The sequence below is a fragment of the Psittacula echo genome (genome assembly GCF_963264785.1).
Source record: "Psittacula echo genome assembly, chromosome: 10".
NCBI lineage: Eukaryota > Metazoa > Chordata > Aves > Psittaciformes > Psittacidae > Psittacula > Psittacula echo.
Window position 1 is genome coordinate 1,144,865 of NC_137741.1, and position 21,014 is coordinate 1,165,878.

General features: G+C 51.4%; 1 protein-coding gene across 3 annotated transcripts in view; it reads right to left on the minus strand.

Moving 5' to 3' along the window:
• The window catches only part of CPEB1 (cytoplasmic polyadenylation element binding protein 1), a gene marked incomplete at both ends in the record, with an annotated part of 32,322 nt that extends 12,885 nt beyond the window's left edge, over positions 1 to 19,437 (minus strand). The window contains 2 exons of one of the 3 annotated variants that reach the window (XM_080626464.1): positions 9,596 to 9,784; positions 19,263 to 19,437. In XM_080626464.1, the coding sequence (XP_080482590.1) occupies positions 9,596 to 9,784; positions 19,263 to 19,338 (265 nt within the window). Of the gene's footprint in view, positions 1 to 9,595; positions 9,785 to 19,262 lie in introns of those variants that run through there. The other 2 variants (XM_080626465.1, XM_080626463.1) reach the window with 2 other exon arrangements.
• Positions 19,438 to 21,014: the final 1,577 nt, after the last annotated feature.

Below are 21,014 nucleotides of genomic sequence, written 5' to 3' on the forward strand. Positions count from 1 at the left end.
AATAAGCCCACAAAGAGCAAAGGCTGTGTCCTGAACAATGGCCTGCTGCAGCTCCAGAGAAACAGCTTGTCTGCAGTTTCTGCCACCAGCCAGGCCCCACTGTGGTGGGGTGGGAGCAGGCTGAACAGCTTTAGTCAGCCAAAAAGCAGCACCTCCTCCAGACACTAAGCAACTTGATGGCAAGAGAAGCATTTGCCTTTCTGAAAGGCACATGAGCACCTTAATCACCTCCTCCAGCTTCAATTTACACCCCTGTAGTTACAGCACGGACACAAACAAGCTCCCATCACACAGCAGCACCAAGCTCCCATTCACTGCAGGGGAAGGGGCAAGTGATGCTCCAGCCTAATCCTAAGTGAAGTTTCAGCACTTCATGGGCTCTTTCACTGCCAGGAGGAGCCAGCGAGCCCTGGGAGCATCAACAGAACTAAGCCCAGCAGAAGATGCCACCCCAGACACAGGGCTGCAGCACACAGGACAGGAATGGGTTTTGCTCAGCACACTATTTCCTACTCTATTTGCTCCTCAAAGGGAGCTGCAGCCTCCTAGAGGTGCACAAAGAAAACAGGGAAAAGCTGCAGCAAGGCAAGTGGACAGAAATTTCTTTCTCTTAAGTAGAACAGCCACAGGATCGGATCCAGAGGTGGAAGTAACCCTATCCTTGGTCCCTCAGAGCTCACTGAGCAGAGCAGACACCTCCAGAGCTCCTGCCCAGCTCCAATCCTCCCCATTTGATTATTATACTCGTTACTCCATTGAAAAAACAAGTCAGTGCTGGTGTAAAGACACCTGAAGTCCCAGTTACACATCCTATCCAGAGCTGCACATCACAAGTCTCAATCATCTTGAATCGACTGCCAACTTTCAAGACCAGCAGCTCCCAGAGCTGCAGATGTGCTCAAACCAGCAGTAGCCACCACCTAAAGAGTAACTCCAGCACAGCCCTTTCTGTTTCTGAACTACCCAAGAGGAACCTCTGCCCTGCCAGATCCTTCATCTGGGGCAGAGAAGAACTGAGGACATTCAGGCAGCTATTTCTGGTTTGTTAAGAAGGGGGCAGGGGAATAGAAAAAGGCAGCATGATCCCACAGCTCAACCACAGAATTGGAGTCAGGACACCTGAGGGCTATTCTTGGCTCTGGCACCACAATGGTAAGCCACTTCCCCAGTATGCCCTGAAAAATGGAACCAGAACTAGGAACATCTTCTTGCACTAACACTGAGAGCACAAGTCCTTCTCCTGTGTCAAGCAGGACACGGATGGCAACAAATCTCACAGCTTCCTGAGGCAGGCATTTACTACTGTGTTTTGGGAAGGGAAAACAGAAGCTCACGGTAAATATAACAGTCAGGACAGCTAAAACATGAGGCAGGACTGGAAGTGTGCAGGTGATTACATTCACTAAGCAGACTGACACAGCAGAGCTCAGCACATTGAAACGCAGCAGGTTTTAACTGCATCAGTCCCAGGAAGATTTAAAACCCAACATATGCAGGTCGAATCCTGCACAACATTCAGCTTTGCAAGCCTCAGGAACAAACACCTCTATATTTAAGCACTGAACTCCTCTCCATTTCCTGCAGCAAGCCCAAGGTGGCAGCTCCACAACAAGTGTGACTGTACATGCTAACAAGGGTGACTCATGTGCATCATTCAGCTGCATCCACGTTTGTGCGTGCCAGTCCATCAGGGCATCACCCTTAGAGGAAAAGGATGCTCTTTGGGGGAATCAATGGGAGCAGGCTGTTGGCCATACCCCTCTGGGCAAGGCAGGACAGCTAAAGACAGGCTTTAGTCCCAAACGCATGCAACCTTCTTTGAAAAATGGCATAAAAGCTTATCTGAGGCCTTCAGCTGGCAAAAGGCCACTCGCTGTTGCTACAGCAGCACACCCAGCATCACCAGCGATGCTAGCAGATTCCCAGTTCCCACAGCTGCATGCCTCAGGTACAGCATGACAGCTTCAGGTGTTTGCTTCACCTTCCCTCTGCACTCTTGGAGAGGAAAAGCCCAAGCCAGAGGGGCAAGGAGGGGAGCCAGGCCCTTTTCCAGGGCCATGTCACACAGTTGGTGGCTGCTACTGTGTCAGAGCAGACTTGAGGCTGGCAGCAGCAGCACAGACATCACCTGTGAATCAGCTCTTTTGCCAGCACTTAAGGGACACACAGGACATGTCTTCTCAGACAGAAGATGTGGTGCTGCTGGAATTGCCATCCCTGCCCTCAGCCTGTGTTCCCAGGAAGGCTCTTAGCTGAGCTGAGGACCACAACACCCTCTGGCAGCAGATCATTCCACTCTGAGTAGGAGGTTGAACTTCAAGAGGTCCTTTCCAACTTGAATTCCTCTATCACCCTAAAGACAGCCTGTCAAGAACACTGCCAAGGGCCTAAGACATCCTCCTACTGCAGTCCCCACACAAGTCAGCCAGAGGCATTTCAGCTGTACAAACAGGCCAGTCACCACAATGACAGGTCATCCCACAACACCAATTCCACAGCCTGGCTTCCACAGTGACACCAGGGACAAAGTCAAGTCTACAGCAGGAACAGATGGATGTTGGACACTCAGGGTCTCTCTCACCAGAGCTGGGGAAGGGGAGGAGCAGCATCACTCCTACCTTCTGCTGCAGGCAGCCCCCACACTCTGGGAGAGCAGCTCCAGAAGCTGCTGTGTGAAGTCCAGGCAGGTCCCTTCCTGGCTCCAAGTGGAAGCACACAGACCTGCCCATGCTGCGTTGCTGGGTATGAAGGCACTGAGCCAAAAAGCACACTCAAGACCTCTTCTAGAGAGCTACCACATTACTGCTGCAGCAGACAGCACCTTTTCCATCCACATGCGCAGCAAGCAGATACTGTCTGCTCTTAGACAGGTAGTGGTGCAATGGCTGGAAGAAAACACCACTCACCATTTGAGTGGCACCATCCTGGGGATTAATCTTACCCCAGGCCAGAGCTTGCACACAGCTAAACCACCAATAGCAATCACAATGGGAAAGAAAGACTAAGCTAGAGCCACCCAAGAGCAGCTCTGATGCTCTTCTCAGAAGGGAGCTGCTTGTTCCAGCCCACTCAGGATCCAGCCCATGCTCCAGACCACAGATGGAGCCAAGAGCTCACAGGCAGTTCTATGGGCCCCAAGTGTATTTGCAGATGGCAGCACCACCAGGCAGTGGAGCACCACTTGCATGTCTATGAAGGGAGGAGATCTGCCACTGCTGGAGCGTTTTCCTCATCACACCAACAGTTCCAAACAGCATCAGAGGCTTGAGAAGCCTGTGCCTTCCTTGCACTCATGCTCATGTGCTGTTACCTCCAGAGAACACACAGGCAGCAACAGCAGCCCCTCAGGGTGCTCCAGAGGCTGCAACAGAACATCTTTCCTAGCAGAATCCAAGGGGACGGGTTTGGGTGCCTGCTCCTGCAAGCACAAGAGGCTGCCCTGACCCACTTCAGATGGAGCTGGATACAAGCAGAGATGCTGGTTCAGTTTCTGTGCCAGTTACTGCAGCTTGTTTCACAGCATCAGCCCAAATAAAAATAAATCTGTTCAGAAGCTGCTCAAATGGAAGCTTTAAGAGGGGGATTAAGAGCAACTTATTTGATACACATTTGATTCTGGTAAGGACCAGACAGTCTGAAGCTATTCAGTGCTAGGTGCTTTCTACTCCGCAACACACAGAGCATGAGCAGCCCGTGCTGAAACATGCTCACAAAATAAGTGCACATTCAGCAGCCACACCAAGCACAGCCTCAGGAAAGCCCTACAAGAGCTAAGAGGGCATGGGGCAAGCTTTTAGCAAGGCCATTTCAGGTACTCCTGAAGTACAACCACCAAGACAATAACGATGCAAGTCAAGCCAGCTCCCAGCTTTGCTCCTTTACAGCATTATTATAACAACCCCTCAAAAGGCACCACCACATTTGTGCCTCCACCAAGCCCTGAGCAGTAAGCTGGCTGCTCCAGCAGGAGCAGGGCATACACGCAGCTCTCAGGAAAGCCTGTGCTCCTCTCAAGGCAATAAGGTACACCAAGAACACAGGGAATTCAGGAACACACACACCCCCCTCACACCCTCCCCAGGTCTTAGGCTGGTAAGATGTGGTCTGGCCTCCTCACTGCAACTGCACTGCCAGCAGCATGAAGAAATCTTTTACTGAGTTTTCCAGGCAGGCTCAGGCTTGGCTCCAAGCCTCACTCAGGATGAAGTGCTCACTCCTGGACCTGAAGCTCCACTTTCACTAGAAAGAAAGGAAAAAACAAAAAATCCTTGGATGCGCAGGGGACAGTCTGGAGTTACCCAGATGCTGAGCTCTCCTCTACCAGCATAAGCCTCCAAAACCTCCCTCTGGCACAAGAAGGATTTTCATGCAGCCAAGCAGGAATACACAGGAGCTGAGGGCACACCCAAGCAGTCACTGAAGTCACTTGTCCAAGAGACTGCAGGTAAAAGAGCAGGGAGAGATGAGACACACAGAGGGGCACAAAGCAGAGCTCTACAGAGCGGGCATTTGGCTCCATGGTGGATTAGCCCAGCAGCAAATCAAACACCCAGAAATCTGGGGGACTTCCCTCACTGATCCTTTGCCCCTTCAGGGCCTTCCTCAAGCCCTGCAGCTCAGCACTCAAGCCAGCAGCTCAGGGAAGGCCAGCGACTGCTGTGTTGTACTTACCAGCATCAACCCCCCAGCCTGATCAGCAGCTCTCACTGGAGGGGTTCTCAGGTGCCTGTCACCACACACAGTACTGCTGAGGACAGCCTGAGCACAGCCCTCCCTGTAGCAGCAGCTCTCAAGTCCCTCCGGCTGTCACTGAGAAGAAAGGCTGGGAGGCCACAACAACAGCCACACTCCCCTCTGTGTAACAGGTCTCCTTTTTTATCCTTCAGAGGGGCTTTTGCCTTGAATGTTTCAGAGTGATTAGCACTTAGAGGCCTCAGCTACCTGCCAGGCAATGCCCACACGCTGCCTGCAGCTCCAGCCTGGCACGTTTTCAGCAGCTACACATCATCAGTGTGTTCAAGCTGATTGCAGAAACAAGTTGCTCTGAGAAACAGGAGAGCCAGGGGCTGGAAAGAGTCAGCAGGACCATTTCCCCAGCACCACAGTTACTGGAGCTGTAACCTTGCAGGGTAGAGAATGAGACAGCAGCAGCCAGCAGAGAGGGCACGAAAGACGCTGGAGCTGCAGTCTCAAGAGCAGATCCAAGGAAAAGCTCAGATCTGTTGCTGCATCAGCAACTTCAGGGTCACACAACAAGCAGAGACACACACAGCAAGGTGGTCGATCCAACACCATCAGGAAGCACTCAGCTGCTCAGGCTGGGTGCCTGGAAAGGCCAATGATTTCTTCAGAAGAGGAGCTGATCCTTTTGAAAACCCCCTTGCTGGTTGGCATTGCAAACCCAGTGTTAACAGACCGCTTTTAGTATGATTTCCCAGTGGGAAAGTCTGCTGTCCCACATAGGGACAGCCTCCCAATGTAGGGCAGGACAGACCAGCCAGACCAAGCAGCTGGCACACAGCGAGAAACCAGCCAGGGAGACACAAAATCCGCACACGGATCTGCCCGTGTCCTGCTGTCACCTGTTCTCCAGGCAAAAACTGGATCAAGACCCCATTTCCTCATGCTCCTTGAGGGGCAGGGAATGTAAAGGATACCATCAAGGGCAGTTCTGTCTCACTGCCTCTAACCCCTCCTTGCCTCTGCAGTGCGATGACTTGAAGGTTTAACACATGTATCTGCCTATATGAGGCTACTTTAAAGTAGGGGAAACACTGCCTCAAGAAATACAGCCAGGGATGGCCAGACTGGAAGTGGTCAAGGCCAGTTTCCTGCAAAAGCCCCTCCCTGGGCCACACAGCAGGTTTCTGGGACTTGAAGTATTTCCAGCCTGACAGATCTAGAGGCAGCAGTGGGTTTGAGATGCCTTTTCTGCTATGAGACAGCAGTTCAATCCTACAGCCAATAAATGCAGGCAGCTCGAGCCTGCAGCAGATGCCTCCTCCCAGAAAGGCTCCCTTCAGACACCAGCCTCAGGGACTGGCAGCGCATATGGCATGCTCAAGGGCTAAGGACACATCCTCCATGTGCTACAGCACTGGACCTAAGAGGAAAACTTGCACCAATAACCTTGTCTGGGTGCAAGGAGCCCTTTGGGAAGTGGGGATGTGGGCAGGATCAGAGCATACAAACCACTCCGGCCTCCTTCAGCATGGCCCCGCCAGCAGCAGGCACCTGATCCCACTGCACCAAGCTGCACAGTGACACAGCCCCAGGAGCACAAGGTGACACCAGGAGGGTTTGCAGCCAAAGGTCCTTCCCAGGCCGAGACAGCTCCGCGCTGGAGGGACTGCGCAGAAAGGCCCCAGCTCATCAGTACTGGAGAACAGGCACTGCAGGGGACCACATCAGCAATATTTTTAGCCTGATTGTTCAGGGTTTTTTTGCATTTCCACCCTTCCAGCCACCTCCCCGTGGGTCTGCGCAGCTGAGTCACTGCTGGAACCTTCCAAACGCTTGGGTGCCAGCAGCACAACAGCTCTGCCTGGCAGTGCCACCCCTCCCCAGCCCCTGGAACAGCCCAGCACTGACACAGCCTCACCTGCTCTTGGGACACCCCAAGGGAGACCCCAGCCCTGAGGCTCACAGGCCTCAGCACTGGGCAGTGGGAGCACTCAGACACAGCAGTATCCTTTCCATGTCCTCCCTGTTTCCACCACAGTACTGCGAGGCCATCTGGAAGCATCAGCATCTGCCAGCTCCTCCATCTGTACAGCTGTCAGTCACAGAAACACGTCTCTGCCACCCCAAGAGGACATTTCACAGCCTTTCCTGAACTACAGGAGCCCCCCCGCGCCAGGGGCTCTTCATTGCCACTCCAGGGCCCTTCCAAAGGAGGAAGGATGAAGCTCTGCAGACACAGGTGTGGGCCAGCTGAAGCAGTACCACAGCACTGCACAAGTATTAGCCCTTCACTTCTCCAGCCAGCAAAGGCCATCCCCACAGCTCTGGGAACAGGGGAGTAACAGGACCCCAGACCAAGAAGCACTCTTGGGAAAGGAGAGTGGGACTGAGACAGAGCACTGTGTCAGAACCATGACACCCCCAGTCACATGGCACAACCCTCTGCAGAGGTGCTGAAGGCCAAAGGCTCCTCTGTGGAAGCAGCACAGCTGCATTTGGGCTTGTTCTACACCCCAGCCATCCCTCCTTCATGTACCAAGGGGAATACCAGGAGAAGTGAGAAAATAGGCCCCTCCACACAGTATTGGATGCCATCTTCCAGCAGCCATTACCATGTGCTGTCACAAACACTCACTGGGTGCAGACCACCTGAGGCCAGGGCAGTGCCCAAGGTTAGATCCTTTCCACCATTGGCCTCTGCAGCAGCAGGAGCTCCAGCATGAGGCATTGCAGTCAGCAGGGGCACCCAACACCACATACACTCTCAGAAAGCAGGCAGGTTGCCGGAGCACCTTCAACTCAGCTCCAAATCCATCTCCCTCCCAAAACCAGAAGCCCCTCCACCCCAATAGTGACACCCCCACCACAGTCCTCTTGGCCCTACCAACCAGGCCATCAGGCCATGACATGCAAAGGCTGACACAGGCTTGAGTGAGCACCGCCTGCTTGCCTGAGCACTGCAGACACAGCCTTGCCTCTGCTAAGACAGCCTGGCAGGAACCTGCTCAGGAGAACACAGAGGCAGCAGGTCAGATGGGCCTGGGAGACCCATACGGAGCAGCCACCTCTGTGTGCAGCAGCCCCTGTTCTGCAGCACCATTGTGCAGAGGCTGGGTGTCGTGAGCAGCAGCAGCACCATTCCACAGGGATGCTGGCTGCTTTAAGTGGGCTCTTCACAGCCAAGATCCTGTAACAGAGGTTCAGTGCCCCATAGTCTGCTAACCACCATGTGCACCAGAGTGCACAGCTTTAAGGCACCTGGCCAGCTCACCGCACACTAACAACTGCTATTTCTCCCTACTCTACCAAGGTTTTGGCTGGCAACTAAAGCAGGACAGGTACTGAGAATGTGGTATTAACTGGCTCATTAGGGTAAGCCCACAGGACCATGTGCTGGAGGACAGCTACTGCAGCCTGACCATACCAGCACTCAAGCGAGCAGTACCCTAAGTACCAGTGCTGGGGCCCACACACAGGCCTGGGTGCTGAGTCTAGTGGAAGTCAGCTGCAGGAACTCAAGTGGTCCGTGCTGATAAAGCTGATCCAAACTCCACTATCACACAAGTGATGTTTTTGTTTTACAACTCACGCAGCAACATTCAGGGCTGTGTCCCAGAAGCTCTTCCTATCCAAGGGCAGCATCCCCTGTACATCAGAGGTGGTCAACAGCTCTCTCTTGCTCCCCCGACATCTATGTGGGCAATGGCACTGCCCATGCCACCCCAGAAGCCATCTACATTCCTGTCAGGACCAACTTTATGCCTGGGGCCTTCTGTGTCACCCAAGCCTGTGCAGAGATGCACTACCCTTTTAACAAAGCAGCAGCGTGCTGCTATAAAAGGATGAGTTTCTGTAGCAACCAGGCTGAACTTGTACAAACTCTGCCAAAGCACTAGATCTTTCCACAGACTGATACTTGAACAAACACAGCACTGCTTGTGAAACTGTTTTTTACAGCCCTCAAAGGCTGGGAAATGAACTCTACCTTCTGTTTTATCCCCCTGCTCTGTCACCACCCTGAGGAGATGTTAGATTTGTGCATGCATCACCCCTTTCCCCTCCTGTGATCTTAGAGGGGGCTGCTGCCTCTGGAAGAGTTAACTGTACCCCAAGCCACTGAAGGGGATGCACCCAGCACCCCAAAACCTCCTGATCCAAAGCCAGCTGCAAAACCAGCCTGGAGAGGATGGAGGGGGAAGGGCAAAGCCAGCAGCGCGTGGCTGTGAGCCCAGACCCTGCCCATCATGTAGGTTTGCACTGGACCAAAAGAGTTAAAGGCAGAAGCCATTCCACTGCATCTCCTCCAGCCCACTGCCAGGCACAGGCCGCTATTTCTGGTTGAACGTGGGAGTGGAGAAGGATCCCTCCCAAGTCTCCCACCAGGCTGCGAGCTAGTGCCTGAAGTTGTTTGCCCAGCGCCGGCTGCGCCTACCACACCCCACAGGCCGAGTTCCTCCGGGAGTGCGGCTGGAGCACAGAAGAGAACAGGATGGAGCGGGATGAGGGAAAGAAACCCTGCTGCAGAGCTACCTGCCACCAGGTATTTGCAGAGGCTGACGTTGCAAAGTTGAGCTTCCAGACACCACACCCCCACCCACTCCCTCCAAACAGGGAGAGGATTTCTCATCTCTCAGCAAGGCTATCCCCTCCACCAGCCTTGCAGCACCAAGCAAAACAAACCCCGGCACTTCGTGTCTGCAGTGAACTGACAGCAGAGCAGAGGGGGCTGTGGCACCTGCAGCCACAGCCTCCCCAACTCAAACCACCACATTACACAAGCATTACAGGTCACGGAGCCCCCATCAGTAACTGCCAGCGCCCTGTTACACAAGCAAATAGCTCCACATTAGCTTTAAACCAGCCAGAAAATAGAAATGAATCCAACAACTGTTGCTGCACGTGTCAGACTCACCCGACTGTGTGCTGGTTTGTGCTGCAGCGTCAGAGTCCTGGGTGCTCCAGGGTCTGTCCCACCCTGTCAGGTTGAGGGACTGCAGGCCAAGGCACAGATCGTTGGTGTCTGGGAGGCCACGGGAAGACTCTTGCGTGGACGTGGGGAAAAGCATCCTGCTTGCCACTGCTTCTTCAGAGTCCTGGAAGTCTGCTCAGATTGAGAACAAACAGAAGCTTGAGAGTTCAGGGCTGCTTTTTTTCTTTCTAAAGCAGGAGTTTTTCCGAAGCGTTAAGCCCCGAGTCGGGTCTCTTGCTGCTCTGAAGCCACAGCTCCTGCAACTGGCCGTTGCACCCCAAAAGGGAGGGCTACCATATGTCCAGAAACCAGCCCCCCACCCCCTAAGCCCCTCCACCTTCCTATCCCGTCTGCATTACTGACTGGGTCAGCATGTGACCAGGCTGCTGATGCTTACTGTGCTGACAGTGACGTCACTCAGCCATGCAAGAGAACTGCATCAGCTCTTACAAAATAAAAGGTAAGAAGAAAAGCTAAGATTTCCCCCAAAAGACGAGGGCAGGCAGGAGGAGAGGTGCGGCTCCAAAGAATCGAGGGAGCAGGCAGCGCAAAAGCAGGGCTCCACAATACAGCACGGCAGCCAAGGCAGCAATCCCCCCAGCAACGACTAGAGCAGCGGCAGCAGCAGCAGAGACAGAGCAGACAGTTAGTTTTAGTGCTACCCAGCACTCCTGTCCCCGCCTCCCTCCACCCACAAAACCTAAAAACACTTTAGTCCTGGACAGGCTCCAGCTGCTGGCTCCAATTCAGAGCCCAATGCAAAGCTTCACAATTCTGCTGGCATAATCTATTTGGTTCAACTTGGCCACTGTGCCTCACTGACTCTGCATTGTTTACCACCAAGCAACAAGGATAACCTTCAACCCCCTGCTACACAGAGAGATGCCCATTACCCTGCTCCAGCCTGGGCAAGCACATCACACCAGTACAGGAGGAAGGGAATGGGCTGGAGAGCAGAACCTGTTTCATATCAGGAATTTTTTATGGCCTGTTTACCTCCTGCCTGCCTAGTGCCCCCCTTTCCCTGCAATCCTCTCCCCTGCAGGGTGTTCACAAGCCTACAGTACTGGAGACACCGGATTCTCGCCTTGGTTCAAGCCTGTGCCAACAGCCTAAGGAAACCCAGCAGGTTCATAGTCTGAGAATTCCAGTTTAATGCAAGGATCTGGGGGCTGATGAAACCACAAGATGCTCAGCTGTGTTACCCGAAATCTGAGTCAGAGGGCATTTATAAGCCAGCTACCAAGCAGCAGCAGCTGCTCCTCCTCCTCCCCCTGCCTCCACAGCCTCCCACTGTGCCATCAGATGTACACCTCAACACACCCTCCCGGCTCCCCAGCGGGCACTGCAGTCACTCCAGCCTGTTCACGTTATCCCTCACGTGCAACCCTGGCCATCCCAGACAGCCCAACAGCATTCCTGGCCTCCTTTCCCACATCCACATCCCATGCCACTTAGCTGCCCATGTCCTACGCAAGGGCTAATGGCAGCTGGGTACCATACACAGGACATAAACCACTGCTGCCACCAGAGGTGGGACCCTCACCTTCACACCATGGCAATTTGGGAAGCACCAACATTCCTAGTTCACAGTGAGGGATACTGCAGCACAGTAGTTGGGATAAAAGCAGCTAAAACTGTACCTGCTGACAACACACCACCTTCCTCCTTCCTTCCCAGCTGCAGCCTCCCACAGCCCTTCACCAGGATAGCATCCACCAGGGCTTTTCCTACTCCTAGTAGTACTAGTACAAGCTGTAGTGCCAATTCAGTCACATTACTATCAAGCACCTGTAACAGCATCAGCTATTCCCCCGCTAGCACCACACTGCATTCATTCTTCCAGTATAGTTTTTGGATCACTTGTTTTGGACAGGCCATGTTTTTACATTCCCAATGCAGCTGTAGGGAGGAAGGATAAAGGCACATTGCTCAGACAACTCTGTTCCCACAGCAACCATAACTTGCCCATATGAACGTATAACATTCCTGCATTTATGAAAATGTACAAGCCCTGTGCTCCAGCCCAGATCCCCAGCAGCAGGAGACCACTTTCCTTTTGGGGACCAGAATCCCACTAGGTCTTATGCCATCTTCAAGATTAATCCCCATCAAGCTTCACCTTCTGGGAAGCATGGACACAAACAGAAAGCTGACAGAGCTTGAATCCCATCTGGACCCAACATCTTGGATGAAACACACCACTGAAGGAATAAGGAAAACAGGGAACAAATTCATCAGCAATGGGAAGCATCCAGCCTCAGTTTTCCCCAACTATCCATATTTTTCAGGAAATCAGCTGTTTTGTTTAATGGAATCCAACCACACTCAAGCTCAGAGGATCCCTCTGGCAGCTTCAATCAAATTAAAGACAAGCACCTGCAACCCAGTCACAGGCCTAACTGCTGAAGCAGGGTAGGGTTTGCTCAGATAAACATGCTCAGATAAACAGCATTTTAGCCTTAGCCCTTCTATCCTCTGCAGCAGACAGGCAGTACAAGCCTGCTCCCCCCCATGCCTCCCCATCCCCAACACTCCCAGCCCTGCTGAAGGATGGATCCAGGTCATTGAGGAAAAACATCTTAAACAGAAATCAAGCAGATTTCTGGAATAGTTATTTTAAGAGTCAGAGTCTGGAAATCTGTTACAAAGCAACTCAGTTGTTGAAGGCAGACAAAACCAACAGGATAGAGCAGGAAGAATTGTTTTCCTACAGAAATTCAGTCTAAAGACTCAATCTCAAGTTATTAATAAGCAAATGTCTACCAGATATTAAAAAACTTCGCTTTGCAACCTGACACAGCTCAGCCCAGCCTGAACACTTCCCTGCTGACTTTTCCAAGCCCCAAGAACCAGCACAAGTCTTTCCAACCTGTATTTTTGTATGGAGTTGCCACTAGAAGCCAAGCATCCTGGCAGAGGGAGCCATGCTGCTCCGTGCTGGGAGAGGCCGAGCTCACGCCTCCCGAACCCCTGAGCTTGGATTTCCACAGCATTTCCAGAAGAGCTCCTCAGTGATGTGCTCACTTGCCAGTCCCGGAGCAGGCAGCTCTCCTGGATGATGTCTACCCGTCTGTCCCAGAGATCCCTGGAGCCAGGGCACACCGCAACACAGGCTGGAGGGCTTTCCACACCACCACCCAGATGGGAAGCTGCATTTTTCAGCCTTCAAATGTTAGCACTGCATCTAAGACATGTCAAAGGCTTCTCAGAGGCCATCATCTCCACACAGTTCAGCTCTCCAGTTCAGCTGAGCAGCCCAGCCAGCACACACAAGCTACACCTCCAGCTGCTTGTCCCCACCCCAGCACACCCTACCACTTACACCAGTTTAGGCAGACGAGTTTCCACACAGGAAGCTGGACTGGGGAGCTGAGCTGGTTAAAACCAAGCCATGGGGAACGAGGTTTAAGGCTGGCTCATTCCCCTGGTCTGGTATGCAGTGTGGCTGCACCAGCCAGGCATTTGAAGCAGGAAAAGAGTTAGAAATTACAGCCCAAGCGTGCATGGGGAGGACAAGCAAGGACTGGCACCAGGAGCTGGGATCCACAGGCAGTTTGAGGCAGGCAGGTTAAGGTAGCATGAGGGGAGCCGAGTCTGACTGAGCCCCTGTCCCATAGCAGCAGCATCTCTGCACCATCAGACTTAGTCTTGAAAGGTGATGCTTCAGACAAGCACAAAGACACTCAGCTGTCTGAGCCTTCCAGATCTAGGCCATTCACAAAGCCAGTTAAAAAGCCAGCAAACAAATGGGTTTTAAACTAAAAACCTGAGAAAATCCAGAGAAAGAAGGCAACAGAATGGTTAAGCAAACACGAACCAAACAAGCTAGATCCCACTCCTCCCGCCTCTGCAGCCAGAAAAGGTCTCCCTTTGCTCCCACATGCTAGTTTCTAACAGAGCCTGAATACAGAGGAGGTCCCTCCACAGACAAGGCTGGCTCCTGAGCAGAGTGCAGGGGAAGGATAAGCACAACTCAGCTCCCAGCTCTGCTCACTGACAAAACCAGACTCACCTCTAGAGCTCTGTCCAAGGCTGAACCTTCCAAATCAGATCCAAAGTAAGAGGCAAGGTGAGCGTTTCTGAGGCTTCTGGATCACACAAACAGATTCACAGCAGAAGCTGTGTTTTGCCTTTCACACCTCTTTACACCTCCAGTTGTAAAGGCTGGGAATTGCATCACTGAAAATTCAACTTCTCAAGTACATTTTGCACGCAAGCCAAGCAACTCAAGTGAAAGGGTTTAGAGGATGAGTCAGTTGTATTCCTGAGGTACATCAGGGGCTTCGGGAAGCTCTTGTTAGGCATAAACCTGCTAGTTACAGGAGGTTTTTCCAATACATAACTGAACATCTTCCCTGTAATCTGAAAAATTCCTCAAGTGGAGACATTTGCTGCTGCATGACCCGTTTCACAGCCAGAGGGAGAAGTCTGCCTTGTTCCCATAACCACAGACACTTGAACAGCTGGCAAGCACCTACATAAACTAAGGAAGAGGGCACTGCAGCTCACCCTGCTGCTCTGCCTACCTCTTCCCAGAGGAAGAGCCACAGGATCACAGCCCCAAAACTTGACTGACAGAGCACATTACATCATGAAACCTGCTGGATCCTCAGCACCACCATCCAGTTTGCAACCACTTCAGAGCGCCACAGCTCTAGGCCAAGTCCCTGCTCTCTATAGAGCACCCACTGTGATTTGTTGAAGAAACCCATTTACTTAAGCTACCTCCCAGCACAGAAAAGCACTGCATCCAGCTAGCCAAAGACCTGTCAATGTGGCACCTGAAATATAAAGGCCTGAACCAAAGGCAGTAGGTGTACATCTCTTTTGAGGCACAGGTGTTGAAGTTCCCCATTCTGGATGTGCATTCCTGGCACACAGCAGTTACTTGGGGAAAGCAGAACAGGTCACAGGTGCCAGGGCCAGGTGAGCTCCTGCTAACAGCCTTGCCCTGCCTCAGGCACACTGGTAACCCCATGCTCTCCAGCCAAGCTGCGCTACATTTTGGGTCCCTGCATCCAAGACCACAGAGATCAGGTCAGCTGCATCTGGAGCAGCCCAGACTGTCCTCATGGCTGCAGGGCAGTGAAGAAGAGAAGAATTTACATTATAGTGTCAGAGAGGACTTTCTGGGTGGCCAAACAAGTGCTAAGTCATTAACTCAGTGCGGTGAGGGCAAGCAGAAAGGCGGTTTTGTCATCAGCTACTCTGGGTTTGCATTTGCCCTTCAGTTTTCCTTAAATAAAGTAGTCACTGAGAATTGTTAGGACCTGATGGGCCATAAGTAACTGAACCAAGCACCTTAACCCACTCCCATCCCCAGGAAGTGATTGAAGCAGCTCCCATTTTTTCCACAAAAAGAACGTCAACTTAAAGCAAAATAGTGGCTGCTTTGCCTCAGTTAAGTGAAAAGAGGTTAATGAAAGGGAAATCAAGGCTGCTGGGACACTTGGGGTACCTACAATCCTTTTAAGCCCTTTGTTTTAAGCCAGCATTGCCTTCAGTTGAAGCCAGGTGAGGAAGTGGGCATGCAAAAGCTGACAATAGAGCTTTATCCACCACTCTACTTAAGATGGAAGGCCAGCACAACAGGATGATAATTTCAAAAGCTGGTTTAGTGGTTTTAGCCAAATCTGGCAGCAGCAAGTTCCACCCAGCAAAGCCCAGCTTTAGAGCCTGGCCAACAAACCTCCTACTACCTTCAGAAACTGACTTTGCAAACACTGTTATTCAGGCTGGTGATGAACACTCAGATCAGCTTTAAATCTGGGAGAGGAGAACCACATTTCCTGTGAAGCAGCAGCTCAAGGACAGGCTGTGCTCCAGCAACACTGGCAGGAATGGAGCTGGTGGCAGGCTGGCTCCTGCCTCTATCAAGGCCATGTTTTCTCTCCCATCTCCAACACCACACTGAAGGTTAACATCTTCACTACACACTCGAGAGAAGACTGAATCAGCCTGAAAGGCAGGTGTTTCGAAGCACCACACAATCCTGCCCCAGAAGCTACCAGACAGGTTCTACAATTACAGCTTTCACCACACTGCTCCACTATACCCTTCAGTGTGGGCCAGCAACCTAAGCCTGGTGCTTGGGGAGCTCCTAAACTGCTGCAGTGCCAGCCAGGCCAGGCCTGACAACTCTGCTCCCTTTGAGAAGGCAACTAAGTTCACCACGGATTAGCATTAACTGCAAACTGATCTTTCCAGAGATTTAATATTAGGTACAGCAAGCTCAACCTCCAGTGGCAGCCCCTTCTGCTACACGGCTCTGGGTAACTCCCCAGCTGCTGAGCAAGCTTGTTCTCTCACATTGCTCACACAGCTGCTGTGCTGATCTATTCTCACACCACCTTGCCACACACCTCATCACACCAAGGAAGGTGTCCCCACACGTGTTTCCCCAATAGCATTAGTGAAAGGTCATGAACTTCTGCCTTCCCTTCTCACCATGTGTAATCCTCTTAATGCTGAGAGGGGCTTCTTAAACACAAGTCCAATCCAGGATAAATTTAGTTTGACCTGAGGAAGACAACTGAAAAGCTTGAGGGACCATGAAGAGATTAAAATACAAGTATTTCCCCTGCTAGAACAAAATCTCTGCCCCAAGCTCTCCCTCCAAAAGTGTTTATGTTGTAAAGAGACAGTCCCTTCACCTGTTACAGCTGCTACATTCAGAGTGGATCTCCAAGCTCATTAGGCCTGCCCAAGGCATGAGTTTCATGATAGCAGAGCTTAACTACAATGCACAAGTTGTTCTTGCACTGAGTAAAAGCACCAGAGGCTCATGAATTCTTCAGAAATGATTTAATCTGGGGCAGCGACAAGACCCCACATAAGATCAAGGGTCTCTGCTCTGCTGGTCACCTACCTGGAAGCCAGGCTCACTGAAGGCAAGACTGACCTTGCAGAGCCTCATCTTGTTCACTCAGAGGCACAGCCCACAGCTCCAAGAGCCCACTTCCAGCTCTAAACCACCTGCCCCACACAGTGGGGCTGCATTATATTCTGGTTTAGTAATCAGCTGCTCAGCCTTACAGCCACTGGGTACTATTCCTACAAAAGACAACCCAGAACAGGGGCTAAGTGCTGACACCTCCCCACCTGCAGGTCACTGCTGCCCAAGGATTCACATCCTTGCTGACAGAACCAGCTTCATGGAGAAAACACTCAATAGCAACACATGAAACAGATTCTGTTCATCTTCTCTGACCCAGAGACAGAAGGAAGCTTGCAGAACTGCTGCATTCAGACCCTCATCACCTACTGAGATGTCCTGACTAAATGCAAAGGAAGCTAGGCTGGCACTGCAAGGAGACTTACAACTCTGAACCCTGATGCACTGGCAGATGCTGACTCATCCACATATTTCAGCTGATAACTGCTGCCTGGCTGGGGCAGCACAGGTTGTACTCTATTATCAGCCTCTCTTGTAGCCCAAAGCACTTTCTGAAGGAGAACCCACATCTTCCATTAGCCTGAACAGTGAGGGCACCCCTGGCAGCCACTCCCAGCCCTGGCTCAGCAGGGTCCAGCTTCCTTCAGAAAGCCTCTTTTCCTCTCACCATCACAAACATTTGTGCCACTGTACAACCGATTTGACACAAGCTAAAAAGCCTTCTGCTAGGTTAGCTCATGCTGAACAGGGCCTCCAGCTTGGTCCCCAAGGTGCACAAGTGGCTGTGCCAACACGCAATTGCGAGACTGGCCTCAACTGCTGCATCAGGAACAAGAAAAACTGCTTAGGATGGCTCAAAAAGCACAACTTTGGTTGCCCTGCAGCAGAGTGTTTGCTAGAGGAAGCCTCCCTTTTCCACATGCAAGCCACATCATACTTTCCTGTAAGAGGTCTTGCCCCAGCTTAGAGAAGAGCTTCCATGGTCTAGAAGCCAGTACTGCAAGTTAAAATGGATGTTCCAGCTCCAGACCTCAAACCAGAACTAACCCACATCATCTCTAGTGGCAGGGGTGTTTCTTTTACCAGCTAGGTAAACTTTGACAAGTAAGGTGAAACTTAAGAAACATTCCCATTTGAAATTCTAAATGGAGTATGAAGGGCTATAGCCAAGATTTCAACAAGGCAGCCAGAACCAACTCTTTTGTGAACTCACTGTAAGGAGATAGAGGAAAATACTGTGGTTTATTTCTCCCTCATGCTTCCAGTGCATCAACATCAGATACAACACCAACTACCACTGTGCCATGGGACAAAGAAGTCCCATGAGTCTGAACAGCTCAGTACAACAGCAAATCTCTAAAAATGCACCACTAACCACACCACTGCCCTGCATTTGTTCATATTCACTGTGCAGCAGCTGAGGAGTAGCCAGCACATCCTCCACTACCAGTTTACCAGGCATGCTTTAAGCAGTGCTGGCTATAGATCCGTACCTCGAAGCAAACGATTCCCTTCCTCTGGCTTTTCTGCAGCGCCAGCACAGGATCACATGGCCAGATCAGCCCCTGGTGCACAGTGCTAAGCCCTTCAATACCCTGGAGATTAAGCTGCACTGGAAGTCATCTGGTAGCAGTCACTGCACTGGTCCAGAACAAAGCTACACAGCACAAGCATCAAACAGGCCCACAGGATGCCCAGACACCCCTTTGTGGTTTGTTTGTTTTTTGATTTCTTTTGACACCCACGTGATGAAAAGTCAGCTTATCCATGAGCAGGAGACAGGCCTGTCTCCAAGTGACTGCAGAGAAAGCTGCTCTGCCTCCAGCAGCCTGCAAAGTCGCCACCTGGCAAGGCCTTGCCCTTTACTTCCCACTTTGTCTTGGGACAAATCCAGAGGGTCAGTTTGTTTCCAATAATGGCCAGAGTGTTTATTGACCCTATAACTCAGAGGCTGGAAGAGCAACAGCAATCTCTGAAGTGCCCAAATCCTTGGCACAAGTACCATTGCCCAGAAGTGCACTGGCAGGAGGAACATCAGGCAGGTACGCTTACTGGCAGATCTTGCCTCCTCTAAAGAGACAAAAGCACGTCCTTCACCTCCACAGAAATAAAATTGGAGCCAACACCCTTTGCTTTGGCAGTTCTGCAAGATGGCAGATATATGCTTGCTCCCCTTAGCTGTTGAAAGCACAAACTTGCAGTGCTGATTTCATAATACCAAGCCTGCTTTGCAAGAAAGTCCTCACCCACCTGCACTGCTTTGGTGTGCTCTTAAATATACAATTAACTGACCTGTAGCAGACATTTATTCAAAACTCTTTTGCATTTTCAATGTAAGCAACAGTTCAGCCATACTAACTGCTAACAGATTAATCCTGCTTCCAGGAGAGGCAAACTAAAGGAGTCTGCTGGAACTAGCTACACCAGGAAAGAGCTCACATCCTTCCCACACAGTGACCCACAGCATCACAAAGAGTGTAGGCAAGACTTCCCAGGCACCCCACACTGCCAGGAAATACTTATTCATTTCACATATACAAATGAAGTCCCCAGTACCAAAACATCATTAACCCTGACTCCAAGAAGCTCTCTGGTCACAAGCACATGCCAACACCCACACCAAGAGTCATCACCACACATGTTCACTGGGTCCCAGCATCTTCTCCAGTCCCAGATCCTCCCCCCCACCTCCACTCCAGCCAAGCCCATCACCTGGCAGGATGTCACATTTGCTTTTTGTGACAGGCGTGGTGCAGACTCCACTGAAATCCAAAGAGTTGTCCAACATTGCATTTATCCGGCGGAATATATCTGCATTGCTGCAAGTGGAGAGTGCAGGGGCACTAGGGCTATCCCAGCAGTCCTTTATGCTCCTCCCAGGATCTTCTTTCTGGTAAAAAAGAACAAATATTGGTGTCAAGCAGGCTACTACTCACCACTTAGTTCTCAACACATTGTAGGAAGTCTGGATTGCCTCCAAGACTAGCATTAGCTTTAGCTCTAGGTCTTAGCAACACTCAGGTGCAATTCTTAGTATTAAAGAAACAATTAATCAAATGGGTCAGCAATTTGTCAGCACAGCTCATCAGATCATGCCTGCCCCAGCCACAGCAGGTACCAATGCACCGTGGCTGGGATGAACTTCAGACTAACAGCCACAGCACACAAACTAGTTTGATTGCTACCATGAGCTCTCCACTGCTTCTGACCAGCACATCACAACACTAAAGTGGAGATCTTGCTAACCTTCATGTGCCTTCTCCCCAGAATCAGCCTCCTGACACTGGGGGACAAGAGGAATGCTCACAATGAAGGCAGCCACCATGAAAAGCCACAGTAGCTCCTCCAGTGCATGGCACCCACCCATGCTTGGGAGCTTTCAATGTCTCAGAATGGCCCAAGCCAGTAGCCAAGCAACCACTTCAGAAAGCAGACTTGCAAACAAAACACGTGGCTTCCCAGGCAATTAAACAGCCCCAAATCCTGAAGTCTCCCTCGGGAAGGCAGATAATCAAATCCTGATCTTCCCTTCTACCTAAAAGCAGCAGCTCCTGACCACAGAGGGAGGTTACCCCAAACCAGCTCTGCTTCAGCACAACCCTCCACAGCCACCAACCAGCACTGAGGTTTTGGGACCATCCCAAACCACCAGAGCTCTTGTAAAACTATCAGAGCTCTGCATGATAAAGATCAACCCCCTCCTGCTTCCTACTGCTGGTCCAGAGAACCAGCAAGAGCAGCTGCTTCCTCCAGCTCCCTCTTGCAAGCCACTTCTACATCCAAGCTTGCTTCAGTGCAGCTGCACAGCATTCCAGCCTCTGCCAACTTAGAAGCCTCTAAACTTAATCTCTAAGCAGCATTTCTGGACTGAGGGCCAGTCCGCCCGCCACCCAAAGCCACTGCAGCACAACTCCGCTCCTGAACATGCTGAGCAAACGCTATCACTGGCAATTAAGACCCACATTAAAGAGAACAGCAGGAAGACACAACCTTGCCAGTCCTGGCCTCCGGAGCAGAATCCTTGCATTAAGCAAATCGAGTTAAAGCCAGATTCAAAGACCTGAACTGCAGCAGGGCTGGCAAACAAGCGCCTGCTCCTCCCAGACATACACAAACCTATACCTCTAAATTGGGCCATTTGTACTTGTCAAGGAGACATTTAATACATCAACCCTCTGTATGCGGTCCTGCATGTGGTTTGGGCCTGACTTCCCCAACACTTATCCTCCAGCTCAGCCACTGGCTAGCCTGAAACACCAACCTGGCTTTCCTTCCAGATGCTCCCTTACCAAGCTTTCCAGTATGCAGGCTATGGCAGGTCTAAACTGAATTTCACATGCACACAGGAACTTCAGCAGTTCCCCCCAAACCCTGTCATAGGAGCGATTTTACTGCTGCAATGCACGATGCGATAGTTTTCCTCCACACAGAGAGCATTTAGCTAAAAAACAAAGGAAACCCTTT